General features: G+C 42.5%; 2 protein-coding genes across 3 annotated transcripts; one reads left to right on the top strand and one right to left on the bottom strand.

Moving 5' to 3' along the window:
• The first annotated feature begins 4,631 nt into the window (after positions 1 to 4,631).
• LOC130391618 (cyclic AMP-responsive element-binding protein 5-like) lies at positions 4,632 to 14,247 on the top strand. Its single transcript, XM_056601838.1, has 5 exons — positions 4,632 to 4,655; positions 7,125 to 7,445; positions 9,059 to 9,286; positions 9,487 to 9,595; positions 10,561 to 14,247. Exons 1-5 carry the CDS (start codon positions 4,632 to 4,634, stop codon positions 10,713 to 10,715), a joined length of 837 nt encoding a protein of 278 aa, XP_056457813.1. The 3' UTR covers positions 10,716 to 14,247.
• On the bottom strand, positions 12,833 to 22,125 carry LOC130391455 (probable serine carboxypeptidase CPVL). 2 transcript variants are annotated; one of them, XM_056601602.1, is made up of 13 exons: positions 22,005 to 22,125; positions 21,720 to 21,901; positions 21,422 to 21,540; positions 18,949 to 19,063; positions 18,810 to 18,868; positions 18,576 to 18,655; positions 17,559 to 17,625; positions 17,287 to 17,409; positions 15,190 to 15,321; positions 15,001 to 15,099; positions 14,729 to 14,902; positions 14,316 to 14,498; positions 12,833 to 14,186 (listed from the first exon to the last, which is right to left on the bottom strand). In XM_056601602.1, exons 2-13 carry the CDS (start codon positions 21,898 to 21,900, stop codon positions 14,088 to 14,090), a joined length of 1,431 nt encoding a protein of 476 aa, XP_056457577.1. In that variant the 5' UTR covers position 21,901; positions 22,005 to 22,125; the 3' UTR covers positions 12,833 to 14,087. The 2 variants fall into 2 exon arrangements, with proteins under 2 accessions (XP_056457577.1, XP_056457575.1); XM_056601600.1 differs by having other exon boundaries at positions 21,720 to 22,120.
• Positions 22,126 to 23,152: the final 1,027 nt, after the last annotated feature.

The raw sequence follows: 23,152 nt of genomic DNA, 5'->3' as shown, positions 1-23,152 counted from the left end.
CAGCTCACAGGGCTGGCTTTACATGTGTTGGTTGTACAGGGACAGATATGAGATAATTGGTGTCGATTTGTATGCAGTAATGTTACTTAATACCTTTTGTACTGTCCTCGGTGGGGTGTGCTAACTCCAACTAGACAGTGAGCTAAACTCTCTTCTATTCATGAACATGAAGAATGCCTTGAATTCTTGTTTGTAGATTTATTTTCATTCTTCACATTGTATTGAATCCATGTAGATAAGATCAAGAGATCAAAAGATGAAAGAGAGTGAAACTAGAAAACAAACAACAAAGTATTGCAATTAGTTAAGTCACCTAGTTTCCTTGAACAATACCTTAAGTATAGAAATCACATATAAAGCTATATGTTAACATTTCTTAGAACTAACATTATCTTGAAGGCCACGTGTTGAAACTAACATGCATAGTTAACATTCCGATTAGTTAGCCTTATAACTCCGTTTTTACATCATGTAATTAACATACAAATGAGTCAACACAGCCACAACAAAGATACGATACGTAACAAGCGATGCCTCTGCTGGGGAACCAACATGCAAAAAGCCTTTCTCTGGGGTAGTGACCGTCTGCACTCCCAATCAACCTGCCGTTTCTAACGTTTTCTACGCGCGCATTCTAACGTGATCTAAACTATTTTCCTTCCTGCTTCCTGTGCAGCTCGAAAATACAACGTCAAAATAAAAGTCTGGATGAAACACAAATTTAAAGCATTCAATTCAAATGAAATGCCTGAAGGGCAGAACACTCCCCGTCTGACCTTAAAGGTCACTATGAGCTTTTAAATGTCTCTGTCCATTAACTACAGTCTTTTGGCAGAAGGAGAACTACTTCTGACACAGGTCTTAGGAACACCTTCGGAGAACCTTGATCCGATGTCCTGAGCTCCACCTTACTTTGCTGTCTCTCCCTGGAAAGACAGCTGTGATCATCGCCATAGGCCACACGTTGCGTGCGGCTTGATTGTCCTTCAGGAGCACAATGTCCCCTTCTTTCAGGTCCCGGTGGGAATCTCTCCATTTCCGGCGGGCTTGCAGAGTGGGAAGGAACTCCTGACGCCAGCGACGCCAGAATCTGTCGGTAAGGGCTTGGACTTGTCTCCATTGTCTGCTGAGAAGATCCTTGTCTGTGAAGTCTCCGTGCGGTGGGTTCTTCTGCGCCCCTCCCTGGGACATATCCTCAGTCAGCTTCATGAAGCCTTTGCAAGGTTTGAGAAAGGTGGGTCGGCCATTCTCTAGCACATTTGTCTTGAATGTGCCCACAGCCGGCCTATGTGCGTTCCCTAGGCACACGTCTCCTACTATAACCCATCCCAAATCAAGTCTTTGTGCGAAGGGGGCATTGTGAGGCCCACTCACTTGCTGCCGGACTTTATGAACCCTCACAATGTCTCTGCCTAGCAAGATGAGGATCTCCGCCTTGGGATCGAGCTCAGGTAAGTGCGGCGCTACACTTCGCAGGTGTGGATGGTGACAGGTTGCGTCAGGGGTCGGTATTTCGGAGCGGTCGATGAGTATGTCATTACAATCAATTAGTGATGGTAGTTGTAGGCTGGTCTGCCCATCGAGTGATTCGACCTGAAAGCCCTCTGCCTTTCTGCCTGACGTCTCAACTAGCCCAGCACAGGTCTTGAGTGAGTAGGGGAATGGTTGGCCCTTGATGTTGAAAAGCTGGAAGAAGTCTGATCGCACAAGTGAACGGTTACTTTGATCATCCAAAATCACGTACATGTTGGCTGCCTTCTCACGTTGACCTTGTGGATATACTCGGACCAGACAAATCTTCGCACAGGAGCTTGCTGTTCGACCTGAGCCACACGCCCTGGGTACAGTGTGAGCTGATGGCTGTGCTGTCGCTGCTGTGTTCCTCTTCCTCCCCGCCATTGTCTGATGGGGGTGTAGGCCTTCTGAAGACTTGAGGTGGTGGACCTGGATGCATAGCAGCATGATGTCGGTTGCTGTCACACTCGCACACTTTACTTTAACTTTACAGTCTCTTGCAAGATGGCTAGCTGAAGTGCAGCATTTGAAACAAATCCCATGCTCTTTGAGAAGGCTTTTTCGTTCTTCGAGAATCTTCCCCTCTAAATGTTCTGCATTTTCCTCAGCGCATGTGGTTTGTTGTGAATGGGACAGTTTTTCTCTGGCCCATCAGGCTTTCTCTCAGGTGAGTTTGCAGGTGGGTCTTTCCCTGGAGAGATGTCTGTCTTGTGAACAGATATTTTCCTCCCATAACTGTTAGAGGCTACTTTGTCTGACTTCAACCCGTTGCTGCTTGCGCATGAAAGGATAAAACTGGGGTCATTTCTCCGGCGTGCTTCATGACAGATGAAATCGGCAAAATAATTAAATGGAGGGAAGTGGCCGTTGTTTTCTTCTTTAAACCTTGAACCTACTGTTAGCCATTTTTCCTGTAGCCCATAAGGGAGTTTCTCCACAATGGGCCCTATGCCCCTGGCTGTATCCAGGTAGGTCAATCCTGTGAGGTAACCTTCTTCTCTGGCACCCTGGAGTTCCATAAGAAGATCGCCTAGGTCCCTCAGCTTCCCATAATCTTTGGTTGATATTCTTGGAAATTCATCCAGTCTTTTTAAAAAGAGCCTCTTCCATTACTTCCGGTGCGGCGTAGCACTCTTGGAGGCGGTCCCAGGCCTTTTTCAATGCTACGTCTGGATTTCCGACATACACAGAGCGGATCCTTTTGATGTGCTTGACCGACTCTGTTCCTAGCCATTTAATCAGCAGATCCAACATTTCAGTTGTTGTGAGTCCTAAGCCTGTAGTAGCATTACTGAATGATGACTGCCATGCTAGATAATTTTCAGGTTTATCATCGAATTGGTAGAGACTTGTACTCACTAAATCACGACGAGCCAGGTATCGTGCCAGGTGTTCTGTTTCAGGTGCCACACTTGCAGTGGATGGAGCATACATGGGTACGTATGATGGAGCTGTTGCCTTAAATGGTGATTTGTGAGGATGATGTGTTGTCTTGGGTTTTGTGGGCTGTCCGTACCTCTAGCGGGTGTTGTGTGATGTCCATTATCTCCAATGTTCGTTGTTTGTTGTCCATCGCGTCTTTCCTGACTTGTATGACCTCCATTGAGTGGTGCGCTGATGTGGGTTACATACCTAGATTTAGCACTGAGAAATGTCTGCCTTGGTGTTGCATCATGCCTAGATGGTCTGTAGGGAGTTTCATCCTCTTTTATCTCTCCCTGTGGCTCAGAGTTGTGCTCTGGTGGAGGGGGCCATGTGACGTAGCTTGCGTCTGATAGGGCTACTCCAGGTGATGTGGTATGGACGGATACCCGAGTCTGTGATACGTCAAGCCCAGCTTGTGCTTCAACATATTCGTTAGTGCGTGTTGCAATTTCATTTTGCAGATCTAGTGAAGATGGATCAGTCCTGATCGAATCTCCTATGTCTAGTTCAGCTGCTTCTAGTCCCTCGGCTTGGGCAATAGCTGCAGCTGCCTCTCTTTGAAGTGCGAGTGCGCTCAATTCCGCTTCCAGCTTGGCTTTACCTAATTGTAGCTCGGCTTCCTTCTCTGCTTTTTGTACCTTGAGTGTCACCTCTCTCTCAGCAAATGTTGCTCGTGCTTTCGCAGCCTCTGCTTTAGCGCGCGCCCTTACTGCTGCACTCGATGTCGATGAGGAAGAACTCTTTGATTTTCTCGTATGTACAGATACATTAGAAGTCCCGGCTAAATCCATTTTTTCTTATCTTGCTTCTTTGGACGTTGAAACTCCAGTTGAATAACGCTTTTTCACTGTACTCTCCTCGGTGGGGTGTGCTAACTCCAACTAGACAGTGAGCTAAACTCTCTTCTATTCATGAACATGAAGAATGCCTTGAATTCTTGTTTGTAGATTTATTTTCATTCTTCACATTGTATTGAATCCATGTAGATAAGATCAAGAGATCAAAAGATGAAAGAGAGTGAAACTAGAAAACAAACAACAAAGTATTGCAATTAGTTAAGTCACCTAGTTTCCTTGAACAATACCTTAAGTATAGAAATCACATATAAAGCTATATGTTAACATTTCTTAGAACCAACATTATCTTGAAGGCCACAAGTTGAAACTAACATTCTAACATAGTTAACATTCCCGATTAGTTAGCCTTATAACTCTGTTTTTACATCATGTAATTAACATACAAATGAGTCAACAAAGCCACAACAAAGATACGATACGTACAAGCGATGCCTCTGCTGGGGAACCAACATGCAAAAAGCCTTTCTCTGGGGTAGTGACTGTCTGCACTCCCAATCAACCTGCCGTTTCTAACGTTTTCTACGCGCGCATTCTAACGTGATCTAAACTATTTTCCTTCCTGCTTCCTGTGCAGCTCGAAAATACAACGTCAAAATAAAAGTCTGGATGAAACACAAATTTAAAGCATTCAATTCAAATGAAATGCCTGAAGGGCAGAACACCTTTCAATGCTCCCTACTGCCCATTGTATGTCTTGGTTATGAGTCAGCTGCAGGCCTGAGACAGCCTTTAACCTCCCTGGTACATCATGTATGACTGAACTTTGAGAGGGCTGTTGCTAAGACTGAATCGGCTGGGATTTGACAGCACAAGAGAAAAATGAATATTACAAATATGATTGTCTTTCAAGCTAGGGAGGTAAGGTGGAGAAATCAGCCAGAGTAAGCTAGAGACTGAAAGTATTCAACGTTAAACACACCCCGCCGATCCCTCCAAAGCCATTCCCCCAAAGACTCATTCGCTACCTTTAACAGTAGACCTGCAAAGCCTGGTGGAAGACTCCAGTCAGACACACTGAGTGCACGGGCATCCATGATGACATCCAATCCTTTCAGTAAGGCTGCATGAAATGATTGTAAAGAAAAAGTAGAGGTGAACATGAAAACTCACACACATTTTAGAATTGAGTGCTACTGTGTGAGTATCTTGGTAAGATCGGTAAAAACCTAACTGTCAAAACAGGCTTTGCAAGATGGTGGTTTGAGTGCGTTGGTTTAATGCTCTCTTTGTATCATTAAAGACACTTTCTAGTGTGCACTCAAAGGAATAGAGGGGCCTCAATCTGGTTCTCTTGGCGGTTACAGTACACTCTTTGTACCTTATCTCTCTTCTAGAAGGGGACTGGGAGAGAGACCCCACGAGTGAGGGAACCCCTAGACTAGAAATTGGTCATGGAGGGGCGGTGTGATCCAGACCAACTGGCTGCCGCTTCCTGTGGGAAGAGAGAGTGGAACGTTTTTAAAGATATGAGGTCCCAGACATATTCTGATAGCAGCTAACTGACAGCATCTGGCGGGGGGGGGGAATTGTACTTGTCCTTCGAATCAAGAAAATATTACTTACTTACTAGTTATTTCTATCTATGTATTGCTATCACCAAATGTCTATCGGCCTATAGATCTGCTGTGCCAGTGCATTGAGCAAGTGAAAGAATGGATGTGCCGAAATTTCCTTCAACTAAATGAGGACAAAACAGTGATAATTGTATTTGGTTCTAAAACGGAAATACTTAAAGTAACCCAACACCTTCACTCTCTGTCCCTGAGAACCTTAATCAAAGCCAGAAATCTAGGGGTTATCATGGATTCAGATTTACATTTCGACAGTCACATCAAATCAGTTACAAAATCGGCATATTATCCCCTTAAAAATGTAGCAAAATTAGAGGGCTCATGTCCACCGAAGACTTACAAAAACTTGTACATGCCTTTATTACTAGTAAGCTTGATTACTGTAGTGGTCTCCTTACAGGTCTCCCAAAACAAACTTTGAGGAAGCTTCAGCTTGTTCAGAATGCTGCTGCTAGAGTTCTAACAAAGACCAAAACATTTGAACATATTACACCAATTCTGAAATCGTTACATTGGCTTCCTGTAGGTCAGTGAATTGATTTTAAAATCATGTTGCTATCCTATAAATCCCTACATGGTTTAGGCCCAAATATTTAACTGATATGCTTCCACTACATAAGCCTTCTAGACCACTAAATTCCTCTGAGACCAATCTGTTAATTATCCCCAGAGTAAACACGAAACATGGGAAATTAGGATTTAGTTACTATGCAACAAATAGCTGGAATAAACTCCCAGAGGATTTAAGACTTGCCCCAACTCTGAGCACCTTTAAAACAAGACTGAAGACTTTTATGTTTGCTTTAGCTTTCTGCTAAATCTTAAATACATTGTACTTTCTAAAAAGCTTTTTTAACTTTGCCTTTATTTGCTATTTTAATACTAAAATGCCTTTTTAACTTTTTATTTTACCCATTTCTTTGCATTTGTTTTCTTTTACTTATCTATTATTTTATTTTATGACAATGTTTATATGTGAAGCACTTTGAGTCTGCCTTGTGTATGAAAAGTACTATATAAATAAAGTTGCCTTGCCTTGCCTTATTTATCAAACCCAATTTTACAAAAGCTTATCATTTTACTAGAAGTTACCGTTAGCTAATAAGTAATATCTACTTGAAATGATCTATTACTATTTCAGTAATTATTTGTCATATCTTGTACTATACATGGCAAGCCATGTAATCATTGAGTCATCTCACACTATTCCTGAAAGCTGACAGAATGCAAAAGAGCAGAGCATATATTATATTATATATATTATTACATATATTATATTTGGCACAACAACAAAAAAACGTATCTGTGGTCCATAACACCCTTCAGCCTGCTCCAGAGAGACAAACACACACACACACACACACACACACACACACACACACACACACACACACACACACACACACACACACACACACACACACACACACACACACACTTGAAGAGAGGGATAGAGGCTATGAGGGATATGAAAAAGATGAAGGAGGGAGAGCGAGATAGAGGGAAGGCAGTGAAAGGCAGTGAAGGGATTGAAGAGGATGACATTAGTGACAGAAAAACAGAGGACAGGACATATGAATTCACAGAACTGTTTCTTACGTTACAGTCAACACCGTTTAGCGTACTGCCACCGCTGCTAATTGGAGGGCTGATCAATGGGAGGGCTGATCAATGGGAAGGAACCTTTTCTCCTGTCCATAAAAACTGGATCTATACATAAAGATCTATGTCTGACTCATGACCATTGTCTTCACAGAGGCTGAAGGCTGCACTTTCGCACCACCCGGGGGCCATCGCCAATGGCAACATGAACTCCATGGGTCACATGATGGAGATGATGTCGTCACGTCAGGAGCAAGGGGTCCACCACCCCATGCACTCGCACCCCCACCAGCACATGCAGGCGCCTCCCCATGCCTACCAACAACATGGCCACCACCACCACAGCCATGCCCACGGGCAGGGCGTACACCATCAGCCCCAGGGTCACAACCCCCATCACAGCTCCCACAACCACCAACTCCACCCCGGCCCCCCGCACCAGACCTCACCGCATGGTGCCATGCACTCCTCACAGGTAAGGCTCCTCCCCTCTTGATTGGTAGGGTCCCACCAGCACTCACCACCATACCTCACGTCACTCACACTAGTGGGCAGGCAGGAGGCCAAAGTTTTTCATGTCAATACATTTTCTATATTTAGATTTATAGTGTATATAAACTGTTGATATAACATATGTTTATGACATTAACAAAGTCTAACAATAATATTTAAGCCTCCTTATGACTATTAAGCAGCAGTAAAGCCCTTGTTGTCTCCCTCTGTGCAGCCGACCACTTTCCTGGCGGCTGTCTGAAAGGTCAGCTCTCCCTTTCTGGTCTGTGGCCACGGGTCATAGGTAGGCTGTAAAGTCTCCAATATAAGGATTCTCCTGTGGAAAATATGTCCCCACCACACCCTGAGCCCCACACACTAGGCCCCCACTATAAGGCCGCACCAACACAGGCTCCAGACAGAGCTTTAAGGAATAGGGAAAATCAAAAGGGAAATATTTGAGAACAGTGTCAAGGTTATACGAGTTGTTGTCCTTTGCATCCTTTGAGATCCTCTATCCAACACAATGGGAGCAGGACTTGGGCATACCCCTGAGGAACAGTGGGATACTGTTACCAAAAACACAACAGCCTTATCAAAATGTGCAGGATATAATATTCTTCAAATATTTTTTTTGCACAGGGCTTATACAACAGTTAGCAGATTAAAGAAAATGGACAAGTCCCTCTCCAATTTGTGTTGGCATGGTTGCGGAGAGGCAGGAACATTGATACATCTAATGTGGCAAAGCCCCTCAGTAAAGAGCTATTGGAAATTAAAGAGCTATTCTGAAAGTGAAAATACCACTCTGCCCACTTATTTGCCTTTTAGGCAGTAGAGTAGAAAATATTGAGTCAACTCTTACTCAACGCATCATAGCATTAGCCTTTTTTTCAACATTGTTGCCTCAACATTGATAATAGGTTAAAGGACTTTATGGATCTCCTGTCAATGGACCGGGCAACATCAGTCCTCAATGAAATTGACTGTGGGGATGAAGGACCCTGGATCTTTATGAGACTTTATTCTAGAAACTGGGAATTTAAATTAATTTATTGAATATTATGGATCTGCGTGGAGGTCTATTATGGAGATTTGTGATTTTTTCGTTTTTTTGTTTAAGAAAATAATAATAAAAAATAATAATAATAAAAAAAAGGGAAAAGGTCCACCTGTAGCATTTGTTTATAGTGTGTAGTTTGTTTGGTTTTAATGCCCCTTGGTTAGGTGTTGGTCTATGTAAGTTAGCTGTGATTTTGCTGTGGTCTGATAGTGGTGTTAAGCTCTGAGAGACCCAGGGCTAAGGTCTGTGATAAAATTATCTACAGTACTACTGCCGAGATATGAGCTGTAGGTGTATCTTCCATATTGTATCTTCATATCCGTATCTTCTCTCTCTCGCTCTCTTTCTCTTTCGACAAAACGAATTATGATGAATTAAAAAATACATGAACCAATTGCTTCAACATTGACAATAGGTTAAAGGACTTTATGAGTCTCCTGTCAATTATAGAGGAACAGAATGACCAGTTAATGTATACATAGTGGTTTATTAGACAGCGTGAAGGTCACCCAGGAACCTCTCTCTGTATCTAGATGTCCCCTGCCGCCCAGCAGATGCAGCCCACCCAGACCATGCAGTCCCCGGCCTCGAGCGGCGGGCGGCGCCGGCGGGTGGTGGACGAGGACCCAGATGAACGCAGGCGGAAGTTCCTGGAGCGGAACCGGGCGGCGGCCACCAGGTGCCGGCAGAAGAGGAAAGTGTGGGTGATATCGCTGGAGAAGAAGGCAGAGGAGCTGACGCAGACCAACATGCAGCTCCAGGTAAAGACACCAACATGCTCACTCTAGGATATCAACTTGAACGTGACGCCAAATACAGACACATTCTGAAAGAATAAGAATATTTCAGTTTAGCGTTTTCTTACTTAGGAAACTTAAAGGGATTTACTATGAGTCAAGTACACACAGGGCCTGTTGATCAATGCTGTGATGTCTGACCAGAGATCACCTTGCATGTGTAGAATGAAGTCACCATGCTAAAGAGTGAGGTGACACAACTCAAGCAGCTTCTCCTCACCCACAAAGACTGTCCCATCACCAGCCTGCAGAAGGACTCCCAAGGCTATCTCAGTAAGGAGCTTGCTTCTCCCTTCCTCTCCCTCTCCTTCTTCCTCTCTCTCTCACACTCACTCTCTCACTCCCTTTATCTCTCTCACTCTTTCTTTTTATTAATCTCAATCTTGCCCCTTCATTATTCTCACACAGACACACACACAAAAAAAACATATTATTGGAAAAGTTTGAGTCAATTTTCTTTCTCCTAAAAAGCAGGAACATCACGTTTGCGATCACACACTCGATATCAGAGACGCGTCAAACACAATCTATAAACTGTCGCCACACACACACACACACACACACACACACGCACACACAAACACACACAAACACACTCTTACAGTGAAAGTACAACTCCCCTCCCTCAATAAATGCACATAGGTCTACGTTGAGTTAAGAAATCATTTCTAACAATCTAGAGTTAGATTAATCTCTGCTTCCCGGGACACATCCAGGGCCTTGCACAGCGGTGTGGAGCCCCAACCCTCCCTGGAGCGTGGGTCTGTAAGAAAGATGACCATCAGGTCTTCATTGATGGTCTAGTCTGTGTCACCTCCAATGTGTCCAGGCCGATTCAGAAATGTTTATGGAGTTGAATGAGTCACATTTCCATTTTTCTGTGCGATCCATCAAAGGTCTCTAATATAGCGCCAGCCAGAGGATTTATAGAAGAAAGTCGAGTGCGTAATTTGCACAGGGTGGTATGAATCAAACAAATGTCCTGCTATAAAGTAGTGCCATTGCCAGGCACATCATTTATGGTCTTGGATTGTTTTGATACTCATCTATTTGAAATATAATAGAATATAATGCACATGCAGGTACAATAACAACTCTACACTAATCCAAGTCTCTTACTCTCACACAAGCAGTTGGGCACACACATTGCACACAGCAAAAAATGCATCTCTCGCTCGCTCTCTCTCTCTCTCTCCGCCTCCCTCCCACTCCCCTGATCTCATGGTTTATGTTCCCAGGTCCGGAGAGCAGTCCTGCCAGCAGCCCGGCCCCAGTGTGTTCCCAGCAGCAGGTCATCCAGCACAACACCATCACCACCTCCACCACGACAGTCGGGGGCAGCGGTGTACACGGAGAGGCTAACCACCGCAGAGACATTCACCCCATCCACTAGAGGCCAAGGAGACTAGCAGAAGCCTATACCCCCAACCCAGATCTGCAAGGCCCGCCTCTCAGTACAGTTGCACAGTGCCTCATCCTCCATCAGCAACACTTCCTCAAGCCTGCAAGGAACTTGTTTATACAGTAGCTATATATTTTTATAGAGCCCTCCCTATTAACAAACGTTTTAACTCCTCAATTAATCCCTTTTTATTTTCCTTTGTCTTTTCCATGTATTTGTTGTGTGTGGCCGTCCTTTTCCATATTGTATTTGTACAAGCGTAAAGGGGTTGTCCCGGTTAAAACCATGCATCATTAATGTAACCTTTGCGTGTATGTGTGTGTGTGTGTGTGTGTGTGTGTTGTACACATACTCTGGTACAAGCTGTGAGGTTGTAGTCATTGGACTATATGAAATCAGGGAAGTTAGCCTGGGAGAGTATTTCTCTGTCACCTGCCCCTTCCCTATTTTTCTCACTTTTTTTGTTTTATACAACCGATGTGAACAATAAGCCAGTTACTGAGGTGGAGAGATGGGTCAGAACATGTGTGTGTGTGCCCTTAGCAACAGTATATAGACTGTGTTTGACGAGTCTCTGATAACGTGCTCAGTGTGTGATCGTACACGTGATGTTCCTGCCTTTTTAGGAGAAAGAAATTTTACTCAAACTGTTGCCATAATGTTTCTAAGACTAGTTATATATATATATATATATATATATATATATATCAATAATATCTATATATTTAACCCATGGTGGTGTTGAGTGTTATGGAAAACACATCATATTTTGAAAAACAGTATATGGTCACAAGAGCAGAGCAATACGTACCAGTATTGATATGTGATATCGTATGTGATGATAATGATTATGAGTGAGTGTTTGAGTGCTTATGTGTGTAGGTGTGTGCGTGCGAGTGTGTGCATGCGTGTGTGCCCCTTAAGACTAGCGTGGTCTATCCAATCAGGGCTGAGAGGACCCACAGTCAGCTAGAACATAACTTTGATACCAGTTGGAAGCTCAGGGGTTAGGACAGCCCCCCCCCTCCTTAGGACCAAGAGAAGGTTTAATGGACAAATCCTGTTTCCTTCATTAAAGGATCACATGCATTTGCCTTCAATTGCAGATAAAAATAAAATGCATTTTAAAGTTCCAGTATGTAACATTCCCGTGTGCTTGTGCTTGTACTCTCTTGTCTACATAATAGGCTTTGGTGGGGATGGAAGACGAAATTCACAATTGTAAAGAGTGTGAGTGTGATTAGATGTGTTGCCCGTGTTTTACTGTCTTTGAAGAGGTGCACTTCCTAGCTATACTTTCCAAAATGTCACAAGTTGCCTAAAATCTGTTTTAGAAATTATTTGTTTGCTTGCTAAAGGCAAGAAAAAATATTTTTTTCCTTTAAGATTACCTCACTTATGTCTCAAATTTCTAATTCATTTGATATTTATTTTCACAATGTCTTGTGATCAACAATGTTTAGCAATTGTTGACCTTGTCAGGGAAGTTCACTGCATTTGAATTAAAGTTAGGAAAGAAAAGTAGACACCCATTTCACATTGAATTCTTTCTTTATATAGTCCTCCCATCTCATCATGTTGGTTATAGTAGTGTAGTTCTAATATCCCCTTGCCTTTGGGCCATGAGATGGCGAACCAGCCTGCCGGCCAGCAGGAGCTTAGGGGTGCAGAAATGCTCTTGCTGATTTCACCGAGATCAGAGAGCTGTCTATGCACTTTGTCTTCTGCCAAGCCAGAGGTTAGAATAGCCATACGGTCTGAGTAGTTTGCATGTGATCTCCTCCCCCCATCCCCAGCCAGGATTTCACACACCCATGACATGTGTGTGGCATGGACGATACATACAAGGATGTCAAGTAGAGGCAGCGTTATTACCTAATTCGGAGCCTTTCACTTCAGAGTTAGATCAGCCTGCCCTTCAACTTTGAACTCAGCATCCATCAGTCAAAACGGGCCAGCCGCGCGCCGGATAACCCCCCCCCCCCCCCCCCACATCTCTGTCGTCCAGTATAAAGGAAAGCTTTTATGCGAACTGGACTGTAGTAAAGTATGTATATTAACCGGTGAACTCAATTATATTCTCTTTAAAATGTAACATAGCTTTTTTGTAGCAATCTTATTATGCACTAAAAAAAAAGCTTGCCTTATCTTGAGTTTAACTTAGATCCTTACAGCATTCCAAACTAACCTCTTGCATTGGAAATTGTGGCAATGAACTCTGAGATGCCTAAAAACTGGAATCATAGGAAGACCATTTTGAGATTCAGACTAATCGTTTTTGATGTAGTTGCATCGATGGCTTTCGACCAAGGTTTGTGTGTAAATGATGAAAGGGAGATATGGGGAGACGAAGAGTTAAGTATGAAGAGTGTAAGCGTGAATGTTATTACATATGTCATGCAAGAATAATTCATACAGTGTCATATAAATGTATAATTTTTTAAATCTAAACCCTATACATATTGTATAGAATGTGATTCATTTATTTTATCTTGTACATGTAAGGTAACCTTTCTTTTTTACGAAAATTGAGAAAATGCGTGCTACGTTTTTTGTAAATAATGTTTGCATAGCACTTGTTATCTACGTTGAGAAGTTCATTTCAGCTCCTAAATATATTGTGTGATGAATTTATAAATCCTTTCTTGCCTATATAACTTTGTACAGTACATTTCCTCTTGTTTTTTTTAACTGTACAGATGTTATGCGTCTTAGTAGCTACATTATGATATGGAAATAAAGCACTTGTTCTGGAACAGACATCTCCTTCAATAGAAGAGGATGGCAGGGCAAACCACACCTTTTCTTTTCAATAGAGCAACTACATGTGTGTTATACAGTTTAAAAAGCACAGTTTTTGCTCCAGGTTACATGGATGTTTTTGCCAAAATGTACAAACAATTACCAGTGGTATTCAATTTACAGAATCAATTCAACCTGCAATATGCCACCATTTTTTTTTATGTAGTCATAATTTTTGTTCAACATAAAATACATGCAATTTTAATGTAGAGTATAAATCCCTTACACCCAAAACAATAGACCCAGGGGAGAGTCATTGTCTAAATGCACTGTGCAAACTAGGATTCCCAGGTCAGATAGTCCTGGTCTAAATGCACTTATGAAACAAAGAAAATTGCTGACCTAGAATCCAGAAATGTACAAACTGAAGAACATTAATTATCAGTGCATCATTGTGGAGCAATTATATTCTTAATAAATGGGAAATGTTCCACCTTTTAGAATAAGCGTTTTAAAAAATAATGTGCCTGCACAGCCTTGCAAAAATAAGATCAATCAACATGTCAATTAACTGTCCGTAGTCAGGCGGCACGGAGTGGAGGCCTTTCAGCATCAACAGCCTCAGTGCCAACCATTGGTGGACAAAAACCTGTCAATCATATCAAAGGATCTTTCTGGTTGGTCATAAGGCAGAATGTGTCCTCCCCCACGAATGATCACCTGTGTGGCAAAATAAGCAACGTTTTTTAATTGGCAGATTCAGAAATGTAACTAGCACAAATAACCACCAAAATAATTAAAACTATAATTCTAGTCCCATGAGTTCTAATCACGGCCTCTTATGCTCACCTGGTAAAACTCCCCCACTTGTCTCACATAGCCGGCCACCTCCCGGTCCCCAGGCTGGAGCCTCCAGTGGAACCGAGGGGCCGTCCTGTACTCTGCGGCCCCCGTCCAGTTGACCGTCGGCAGAAAGCGTTGAGTCAGCGGGGCGGCGACTATCACATCCAGCTGACCGTTGTACATCAACACCTGGTAGGAAAACAGTTTGGAATGGAGGTCAAATACAGCAGTGGTCTCAACGAAATTAATAAGAAAAGTAATCTGTCCATCTGTATTCTCATTTAAATCGTATTTCAATCGTTTGTGGCGATCCCTTGACCCACTTGGTCACTAACGAGAACCAACTCCCGACCTACAGTTTGAAAACAGTCTGTTCTTAATGACTCCCTAATGGGTGAATAATGAACAGGAGCCCCAACCCTGTAGTTGTCCATCAGCTCTCCCAGCCAGGGTTTGATGCTCTTCATGACGTCTTGCAGCAGGTGCTTCTCCACCTCAGAGCCATCATGGAAGCTCAGGTTCCCCACGTGGATGGAGAGCCGAACCTTTGGCAGCGTAACAAACTGGGAGAAGTATTCCTGGTCCTCGGGCTCCTGCAGCAGCGACACAATCATCAGAGAGGAGACACTTATTAAGAGTGCTGACCCCATGAAAATAAGAAGAACATAGATTGGCTTTGGAACACCTGTACCTGACACAACATGTAGTTGAAGTAGTTTGTACAGCCAGTTACATTCTGGAAATAGGAGGGGTAGGGCTCCAGGTCACCATTCAGCAAGCTGTCAAACACCTAATGTGGTCATAGAAATAATTTTGGATCAACAAAATGACATTTTTGACCACGAAAAATTAACCAATGATTCCAGACACAAGGTACTACCTTGAAGGCCTCCAGCCACTTCTGCTGCTGGATGAGCTGAGTGCCTCTGGAGGTCTGCTCCTCCACGTACTGCTTCTGGAGCTCATCCACCAGCCCTGTCTGGTAGAGGAACTCTGCATAGCCACCCAACATCTGGGAGGACACATAAAGAGAGAGAGACTGTCAAGAGAGGAGCAAAGCCCAATCCATCTAAGAAACGTATTTACTGAGTTATTTATAAAATACGCAATCATACTCGTACAGTGTTGTGCCTGAACGCGTTCATTGAACGATAGTTCATGAACTTGTTCATATTTTGGGCGAACATAAACTGAACGTACTGTATTACTGCCTGATGAACGGAACTCGTTCATTCTGGTGTCTGTGAACATCACGCTCACTCGGTTAACTTCCTCAATAGGGGGATTATTTGTCAATCAACATGGCGGATGCGCACGCAGAATGATCGGCAAAAGAAAATTTGTTTGACCGGTTGCCATGGTTATCTCCCTGTAGTTAATTTGCAGTTGCGGTGTTGTCAGCTTATGGTTACATTAAACTGTAATCAGAAAAAGCTGTTATATGCTATGGACCCTATAGTATCTGTGGTATAAAGGCTGGGACAAATTTCAAATTATAAATATGTACACTTTGTTGAAAGTATAGACCGTTGCGATTCCCATTGAAACGAATGGCGCGGTGATTATTCTTCAAAACGAGAGCTTGTAAATTGTGAAAATGAATTAAACTGTAATCAGACAAAGCGGTTATATGCTATAGACCCTAGAGTATCTGTGGTATAAAGGCTGGGACGAATTTAAAATTATAAATATGTACACTTTGTTGAAAGTATAGACCGTCGCGATTCCCATTGAAACGAATGGCGCGGTGATTATTCTTCAAAACGAGAGCTTGTAAATTGTGAAAAATGAATTAAATTGTAATCAGACGAAGAGGTTATATGCTATAGACCCTAGAGCAGGGGTGCCCAACCTTTTTTGACCCAAGATCTACTTTTCAAGTAGCCAACCTCCCGAGATCTACCAGCCTAGTGTCAACATTGCAAACCTACCTTCAAGCGGGGGGGGGGGGGGGGGGGGGGGCGTTGTATCGTGAACCTACGGACTTTGGTGGGGGTTTCATTCCGTCTGCGCATGGCATTTTCTCAACAATAATCAATAATCTTCCTCCCACTCAGGGTGAAAATGGTAGGTCTTAGCTCGTTTCTCCTCAGCCATGCCAACGTTTAGGAGTGCGTAACTACTGTTGACGGCTTTAAACTGCTGTTGACAGCGCATGCGCTACCGTGCGTATATGTCCCGCGCAAATTGTATTTTATTTAAAAAAATATATATAAATAAAAAATATATATTCTTCACCCCTCGCGGTCGACTTCGGATCTGTCGGCGGTCTACTGGTAGACCGCGATCGACTGGTTGGGCACCCCTGCCCTAGAGTATCTGTGGTATAAATGCTGGGACGAATTTCGAATTATAAATATGTAAAATCCATAACGTTAGCTCTCTGGCTCGATTAGCGGACTAGAATACCTCCTTGAATCATTGCTTGTTGGCCGGAAACGGAAAGGGGGGCTGTTTACGTTTGGTTGTAGTCACTTTGCTTGGTTCTCCATCCCAACAGTAGGGCTAGAATCGAGCGAAAATAATACAACCAAACGTGAACATCCCCCTCTTCCGTTTCCGGCCAAAGAGCATGAGTCTTCCAACAGAAATCAATGGGATTTACAAAATGCGCTAAATTTTTCTAATAAAACACGATATAAACTGTATTTCGCTACGATACTTGATTCACGATATTTGATACTCTATTTCATCCTAGACAAACCAGAAAGGGGGCTCAATTTTCAAAATGCCGGAAATAAAATAATAGCTCACAGCAATATATTGAAAAAAAGAACTATGAACTAGTTAATTTTTGGAACTGTGAACTTCAGTTCAGAATTATGAATTATGAACGTTGAACTGAACTAGTTCATTTAAAAATGTGTGAACTGAACTTTGAACTAGTTCACGTTCTACGTGAACTTTCCCAACACTGCTCGTACAACTGAGGCTGAGCTTTTCTAAATATGGTGAATGATAAGTATGATCAGCATACCAGCTCCGGATCACAGAGGCCGTCCCCGATGGCCATGCCCTTGAGGTTAATCTTAACCTTGGCAATGGGATTGTGTTTATGGATGTAGTAACTAATGGCTGGAACATACTTCCCGGCATAAGACTGAGAGGGAAAAGACATTAAGATGGGTTAAAGCACAAGGGTTTGTTCAGTCTAAACACTGTTTGATTACCGTAGTTGTTCAAATGTGGATTGACGTTTTGTTCTTGTTAATCTCTGATATTATTATTGGCTTAATATTTTAATCTTACCTCTCCAGTAGCATAGAAGTCATTAGCCTGGTACTCGGGAAAGAGCTGAAAGAATTGAGTCAACGCACTGGACCGAAGAACAGAACAGAATCAACGGTTAGCCGTCCAAACATTGGGAACTAGTTAGTGCTAGTGTTACCCATCCAAACATAGGAACTAGTTAGTGCTACCTGTCCAAAGATAAGAACTAGTTGGTGCTAGTGTTACCCGTCCAAACGTAAGAACTAGTTAGTGCTACCCGTCCAATCACAAGAAATAGTTAGTGCTAGTGTTACCTGTCCAAAAAGAAGAACTAGCCAGTGTTACCCGTCCAAACACATTAACTAGTTCGTGCTAATGTTACCTGTCCAAACTTAAGAAATAGTTTGTGTTATTGTTATCTTAGCCTGGAGAACATCCTGATTGTGTGACCTTCTTTTTTGATACACAGATCAGTCCTGGCCTCTAGCCGCCTCGACAGACAAACTACTTCAGCCAATCAGAGACCAAACCCTTGGCTGTGCAAACTGTTGTTGTTTAATAGTTAGCATATTTATATACTTACTGTACTTTTGGCTGTGTTGACTCTCCTAATGTCACTATTACCGCTCACGGCTTAGATTTGACCTCTTCAATGACGACGTATAGTCCCTCATTGGCCCCCATTACATCATTAACTATGACGTAGACCCTCATTGGCTCCCATTACATCATTAACTACGACCTAGTCCCTCATTGGCTCCCATTACATCATTAACTACGACGTAGACCCTCATTGGCACCCATTACATCGTTAGCTACAACAGTCCCTCATTGGCTCCTAGTACATCATTAACTACGACAGTCCTTCATTTGCTCCCATTACCATCGGGACTTCAGCAAATCAATGTGGGCAGCTAGAGGGCCAGACTGAAACGTGAGACAAAACAGAATGTGAGGTCACATGATCAGAATGGTCTCCAGTGCAATGTGTGTATTAACCAATGTAAGTCGCTTTGGATAAAAGCGTCTGCTAAATGCCCTAATTGTAATTGTTACCTGTACAGATCTCTGCCAACATCATCTTGGTTCTGCGCAAACCCTTTGTCGTCATCAGTAAAACTGAACCCTGTTCCAACCTGATCCAAAAGCAATTCATTATCAATAACCTCATATTGTATACCAAAAGAGAAGGTTGAATACATACCATACAAAATAGTAAATAAAACGCTATGCATGGAATAGACCTACTTGATAAAAGGCTTCTATAAAGCCATTAGAAGCCACACTTACTGGATTATCAATGTAAACAACAGAGTATCTGGAGGTCCATGGATAATCACGGAAACTCGCTGAGAACAAAGAATAGATTACACTTCTGGAACAGGAAACAATTCATGAAGTGTGAACAGTAACTAAACCCTATCCTTACCAGTCATATTCTTGTTCACTAGGTAGGGTCCATGTTCTACGAAGAGCCCAAACATGGAGGTGCCGCCTGGGCCGCCCTGCAGCCACAGCAGCACAGGGGCCGTCTCGGGCCGCTCCTGGGGTACAGATCAGAATTAGGATCCATCACCACCTGGTGGTCACTCTGTATTGTGGGAAAGCCCAATGAACCAAAAGACATTTCAACATTGAACTCTATAAACAACAGAGGAGGGGCCTCTTGAGACCATCCAGATACTCTCGCTCTCGTTTTACAATGAATATCAATCTCCACAGGAAACCAGAATTTGAACTTGTGAAATCTGGATGGTCTCACAAGGCCAACAAAGCGCGGACACAATAGCCAATAAAGGAACATTTGGAAAGTGCATTCTTTATCTTCAATTTCACAAAAGATTGAATCCATCAAAAAACGAAAAAATGAATATTATCCTACAACAAGAATTATCAAATTACAAATAAATAAATTAGGATAGACGAATTAATGAAGCCTATATGAATGAAGGCTTACACTTTTTTAAAGTGACACAAGAAATTGAGTTTGGGATAAAATTATCAAGCCATCTGCAAAGAAAGCACAGCAATACACCTGACGGTCACATTTACAAATGTGTTGACCAACTGCAATAGTTCTGAAACTAAACCTACTACTAATCACTCATGAAGAAATGGTACATTTAAAAGAATAAATATCAATGATCTTGAAGTCCGCCAAATTCATCCTTGATAAAGCAATGCTCATAACATACAATCTATAGTGACTGAGTGATGAAAGAAGAAAACAGTTACTATTCATAGTAGATGTTTTCTTACTAACTTTAACCATACATAGCATCAAACATCACTTTAACATCACAGCATGAAAAATACAACATATGCCATTAATCAATGTGTGGAAGGGTAAGCCCAACATGTGACCCAACACTCCCTACCGAATTAAAACAGTAAGGTGGATTGCATTATTGGGTGTCAAGCAGCGATGCTGCGAGACAACCTATTATTATGCTGCCATGGGAGTCTATGGCAGCCCATAGAACGCCTTGGTCAAAAGTTGTGAAATTTTGCACACTGATTCAGGACAGTTATATGATCCCATTAACAAATTTGGGGTCGCTAGCTCATGAGCTCTAGCGCCACCAACAGGTCAAAGTTGGACATGCATTCATGTTTATAACTTTTGACCCATTCATCCAATAACCACAAACAAGGTATCATTTTTCTAATTCAAAACCGTTCGGCCGTGACAGCCAATCAAACTTGACGGCGAAGTAAGCCGGTTCTCAGCAACTCTTTAAAGGGACACTATGTAATATTTTAAGTAATTTATTACCTCAAATCAACGTATTCATTCATAAATAAGTCCTCATTGGTGTAAAATTATCTCTGCCAAAAATCTCACTTATCCTCCTGCGCGAAGGGGACACCCAAACAATTTGACGACCTTTGACCTCAGGGAGACGTCAAACAACGATGACTTTATTTGCCATTCCGCCTACTTACAATATAAACTGCAATTCTTACTGGATTAGATGCTTCATGAACAACCTCAAGAACGAATGCTTGTTAACATTGTGTCTGTTAGGGATATTGCTCCTAATACCCCTATGTATTCGTGTCATTTGTTCTGTCAGGCAGACGATAATGCGCCCTAACCACTAGGTAGGGTCATTTTTCCATTTTGTAAACATTGGCTGCGTTTCCATCTAAAAGGTGATGCAAATCTTTAGATAGTTCGCAAAAAAGTAATTCGAATTAGGTGCGTTTCCATCAAGTGGTTGGAGCGGAATAGGGTGATGACGTTACACGTTGATGTCGGCAGGGTTGCTATGGCCGGTCGTTATGCGGAAATCGGAAAGACTGTCAGTCACGTGTTCAAAGTTCGCTACGTCACAGCTGATTCGCAAAATGTGTTTCCATCTCCCATTTTGCGAATTTACTGTTTCGCATTTCTCAAAAACCACCTCAAGCGAGCGGATAAACTTTTTTGCGAATTAGAGGATTTTGATGCGAATTTTGGTGATTCCATCAACGTTTACTGATTCGATACTTCAAAGTTTGCATTAAATTAGGGGGATGGAAACGCACCTATTGACGCGTACTCGAATAATGCTCTAGTTCATTCCACCGGCTGTCGTTATTACCGATAACCGAAAGGGTCGTCATGTAGCCACCTAGCCTAGCCGATTACGTCTGACAGCAGAATTGGTTTATAGAGTCCTGCTTGACACCCACATTGCTGCTCGCAGCTATATTTATTGCATTGTTATTCTTTACCTGCAGGTTTTTGAACAAATGTGCACGATCCATGCATTCCCTTATCTCAGCTCGCATATTCATTTTCTGTTTTTGTTCAACATTTGATTTTAGACAAAGTTTGCATTCACCCTCACTTTTTAGGAGAGAACTATATGAGCCAGTACACAGTATACTTGGAGCTTATGATATGTTCAATGAACCTTGGCAGGGAAGAACCAGAAGTAGAGATTGCTGTTGTACTTCTGGTTGACAGTGAGGTACCCAGCATAACTCTTCACGTTGGCACCGGGTAAGGGTCCTACCAGACTCAGTTTCCTGGCTGGAGAAATTAAAGATCAGCTGATGCACATTCAAACATACTAGTGGCTTGCATTTCACAATGGCTGACTTAAACTTTCGGGGCGATGTCTACTTCACAGAAGAGACGCGATCACTTTACATGGTTATTTTTTACTTTTACATCGCCTTCACTTGACTGTCAATGTGTAAATGACGTACCTTCATCGATAGCACCCTTTTCCAAATAAGGGGTGAGAAACAGAGGTTCACCAGGGTCTGCTCCTTCATGGCTCTTGCTGACACGGAGGTTTTTTCGGCAGAAGAAGCCGGAGCAGCCCCGAGAATGACATGACTTCAGGACGGCCCACAGCAAAAGAACAACGAGCGTTTCTCTAAGCATTCTGCCAAAAAAAAAAAGGGTTCTGGATATCGAATACAAAGACTTTAATACATGGAACAATGTAGAAGCTACATTTGATTAAAAAACACTCGGATCAAACGCACTCTTCATGCAGCAGTCGTGAGGCTGATTGTATCGAATACAATTAAAGCTCTTCTTCCCTTCACATTAATGTGCGTGTTCAGTCGCAACTGTGGATCCAGTCACATGACCAGGAGTGTGGATTCAGTCACATGACCAGGACTGTGGCTTTAGTCACATGACCAGGACTGTCGATTAAGTCACATGACCAACTTTTATGTTCACTTATGTTCCCTTTATTTTTGACGGTTCTGATCCCGTTTACCGAATAATGTATTTTTTGTACAAGTAAAACATAACAAACAAATGATGTGTTAAATTATTATGAATTATGCTTTACGTTTAAAGTAGTCATACTGCAACGCATGTCTCGTTGTTTATGTTTGCATAGCTACGAAAAATCGATGATAAAAAGTAAAGGCCTAAATACTCCGGCGCCGAAGCGGCGCGTCAAAAAGTCTGCCCCCATTATTCCGGATGTACTAGCCCACACCGGCGCCGACGCGACTTTCCGTCTCGTAAACGGTCGTTGCCATTTGAAACGGTCGATGCCATTTCCGACCATGTCCGATTGCGTCCGCTCTCCGATCTTGAATTCCGAATGCTTCGTGAACGGAATTAAAGCATGGCGGACATAGAGGAGCCAGGACCTGCAGCAGGTCAATTGGAGTCAGTTAAAAACAGCACAGGGTGGAATGTTTTTTTCCGCTCAGTTGCCGTGAGTAATTATGAAACTATCTATGCCAGTCATACATAATGATTGATTGAATAGAGGAGACCTGGGACAGTTGCAACACTTTTTGCTATAATGGCTCTTTTGCTTAGCAACCATTTGAATTTAAGGGATGATATTTGAATAAAATAAACTTACATCTGTCAGCTATTCATCAATAAAATTTAAGGATGATTACCTTAAGTACATTATTCACAGTTGGCCTTTGAATGTAAGATGCCAACAGCAACTGACCCGTAAAGACACCCATGATAAAAACTGATATGCTCGGATATAAATAACAATAATCGGGTTAAATAACTTCACATGGTGTGTCTGGTGTGTTTCCAGCATTCGTAGTGTTGATCAGCAGAGATATAGTCCGCCAAGACGTTGAGGTTGCTTAGCAACCAGAGACTCTGTCCATGCAAGTGAACGGAGCGTTCCCTCTTCGTCATA

This window comes from Gadus chalcogrammus, chromosome 11 (assembly GCF_026213295.1).
Source record: "Gadus chalcogrammus isolate NIFS_2021 chromosome 11, NIFS_Gcha_1.0, whole genome shotgun sequence".
NCBI lineage: Eukaryota > Metazoa > Chordata > Actinopteri > Gadiformes > Gadidae > Gadus > Gadus chalcogrammus.
The sequence above is the reverse complement of the archived record's forward strand: the minus strand, read 5'-3'. Positions and strand labels throughout refer to the sequence as shown.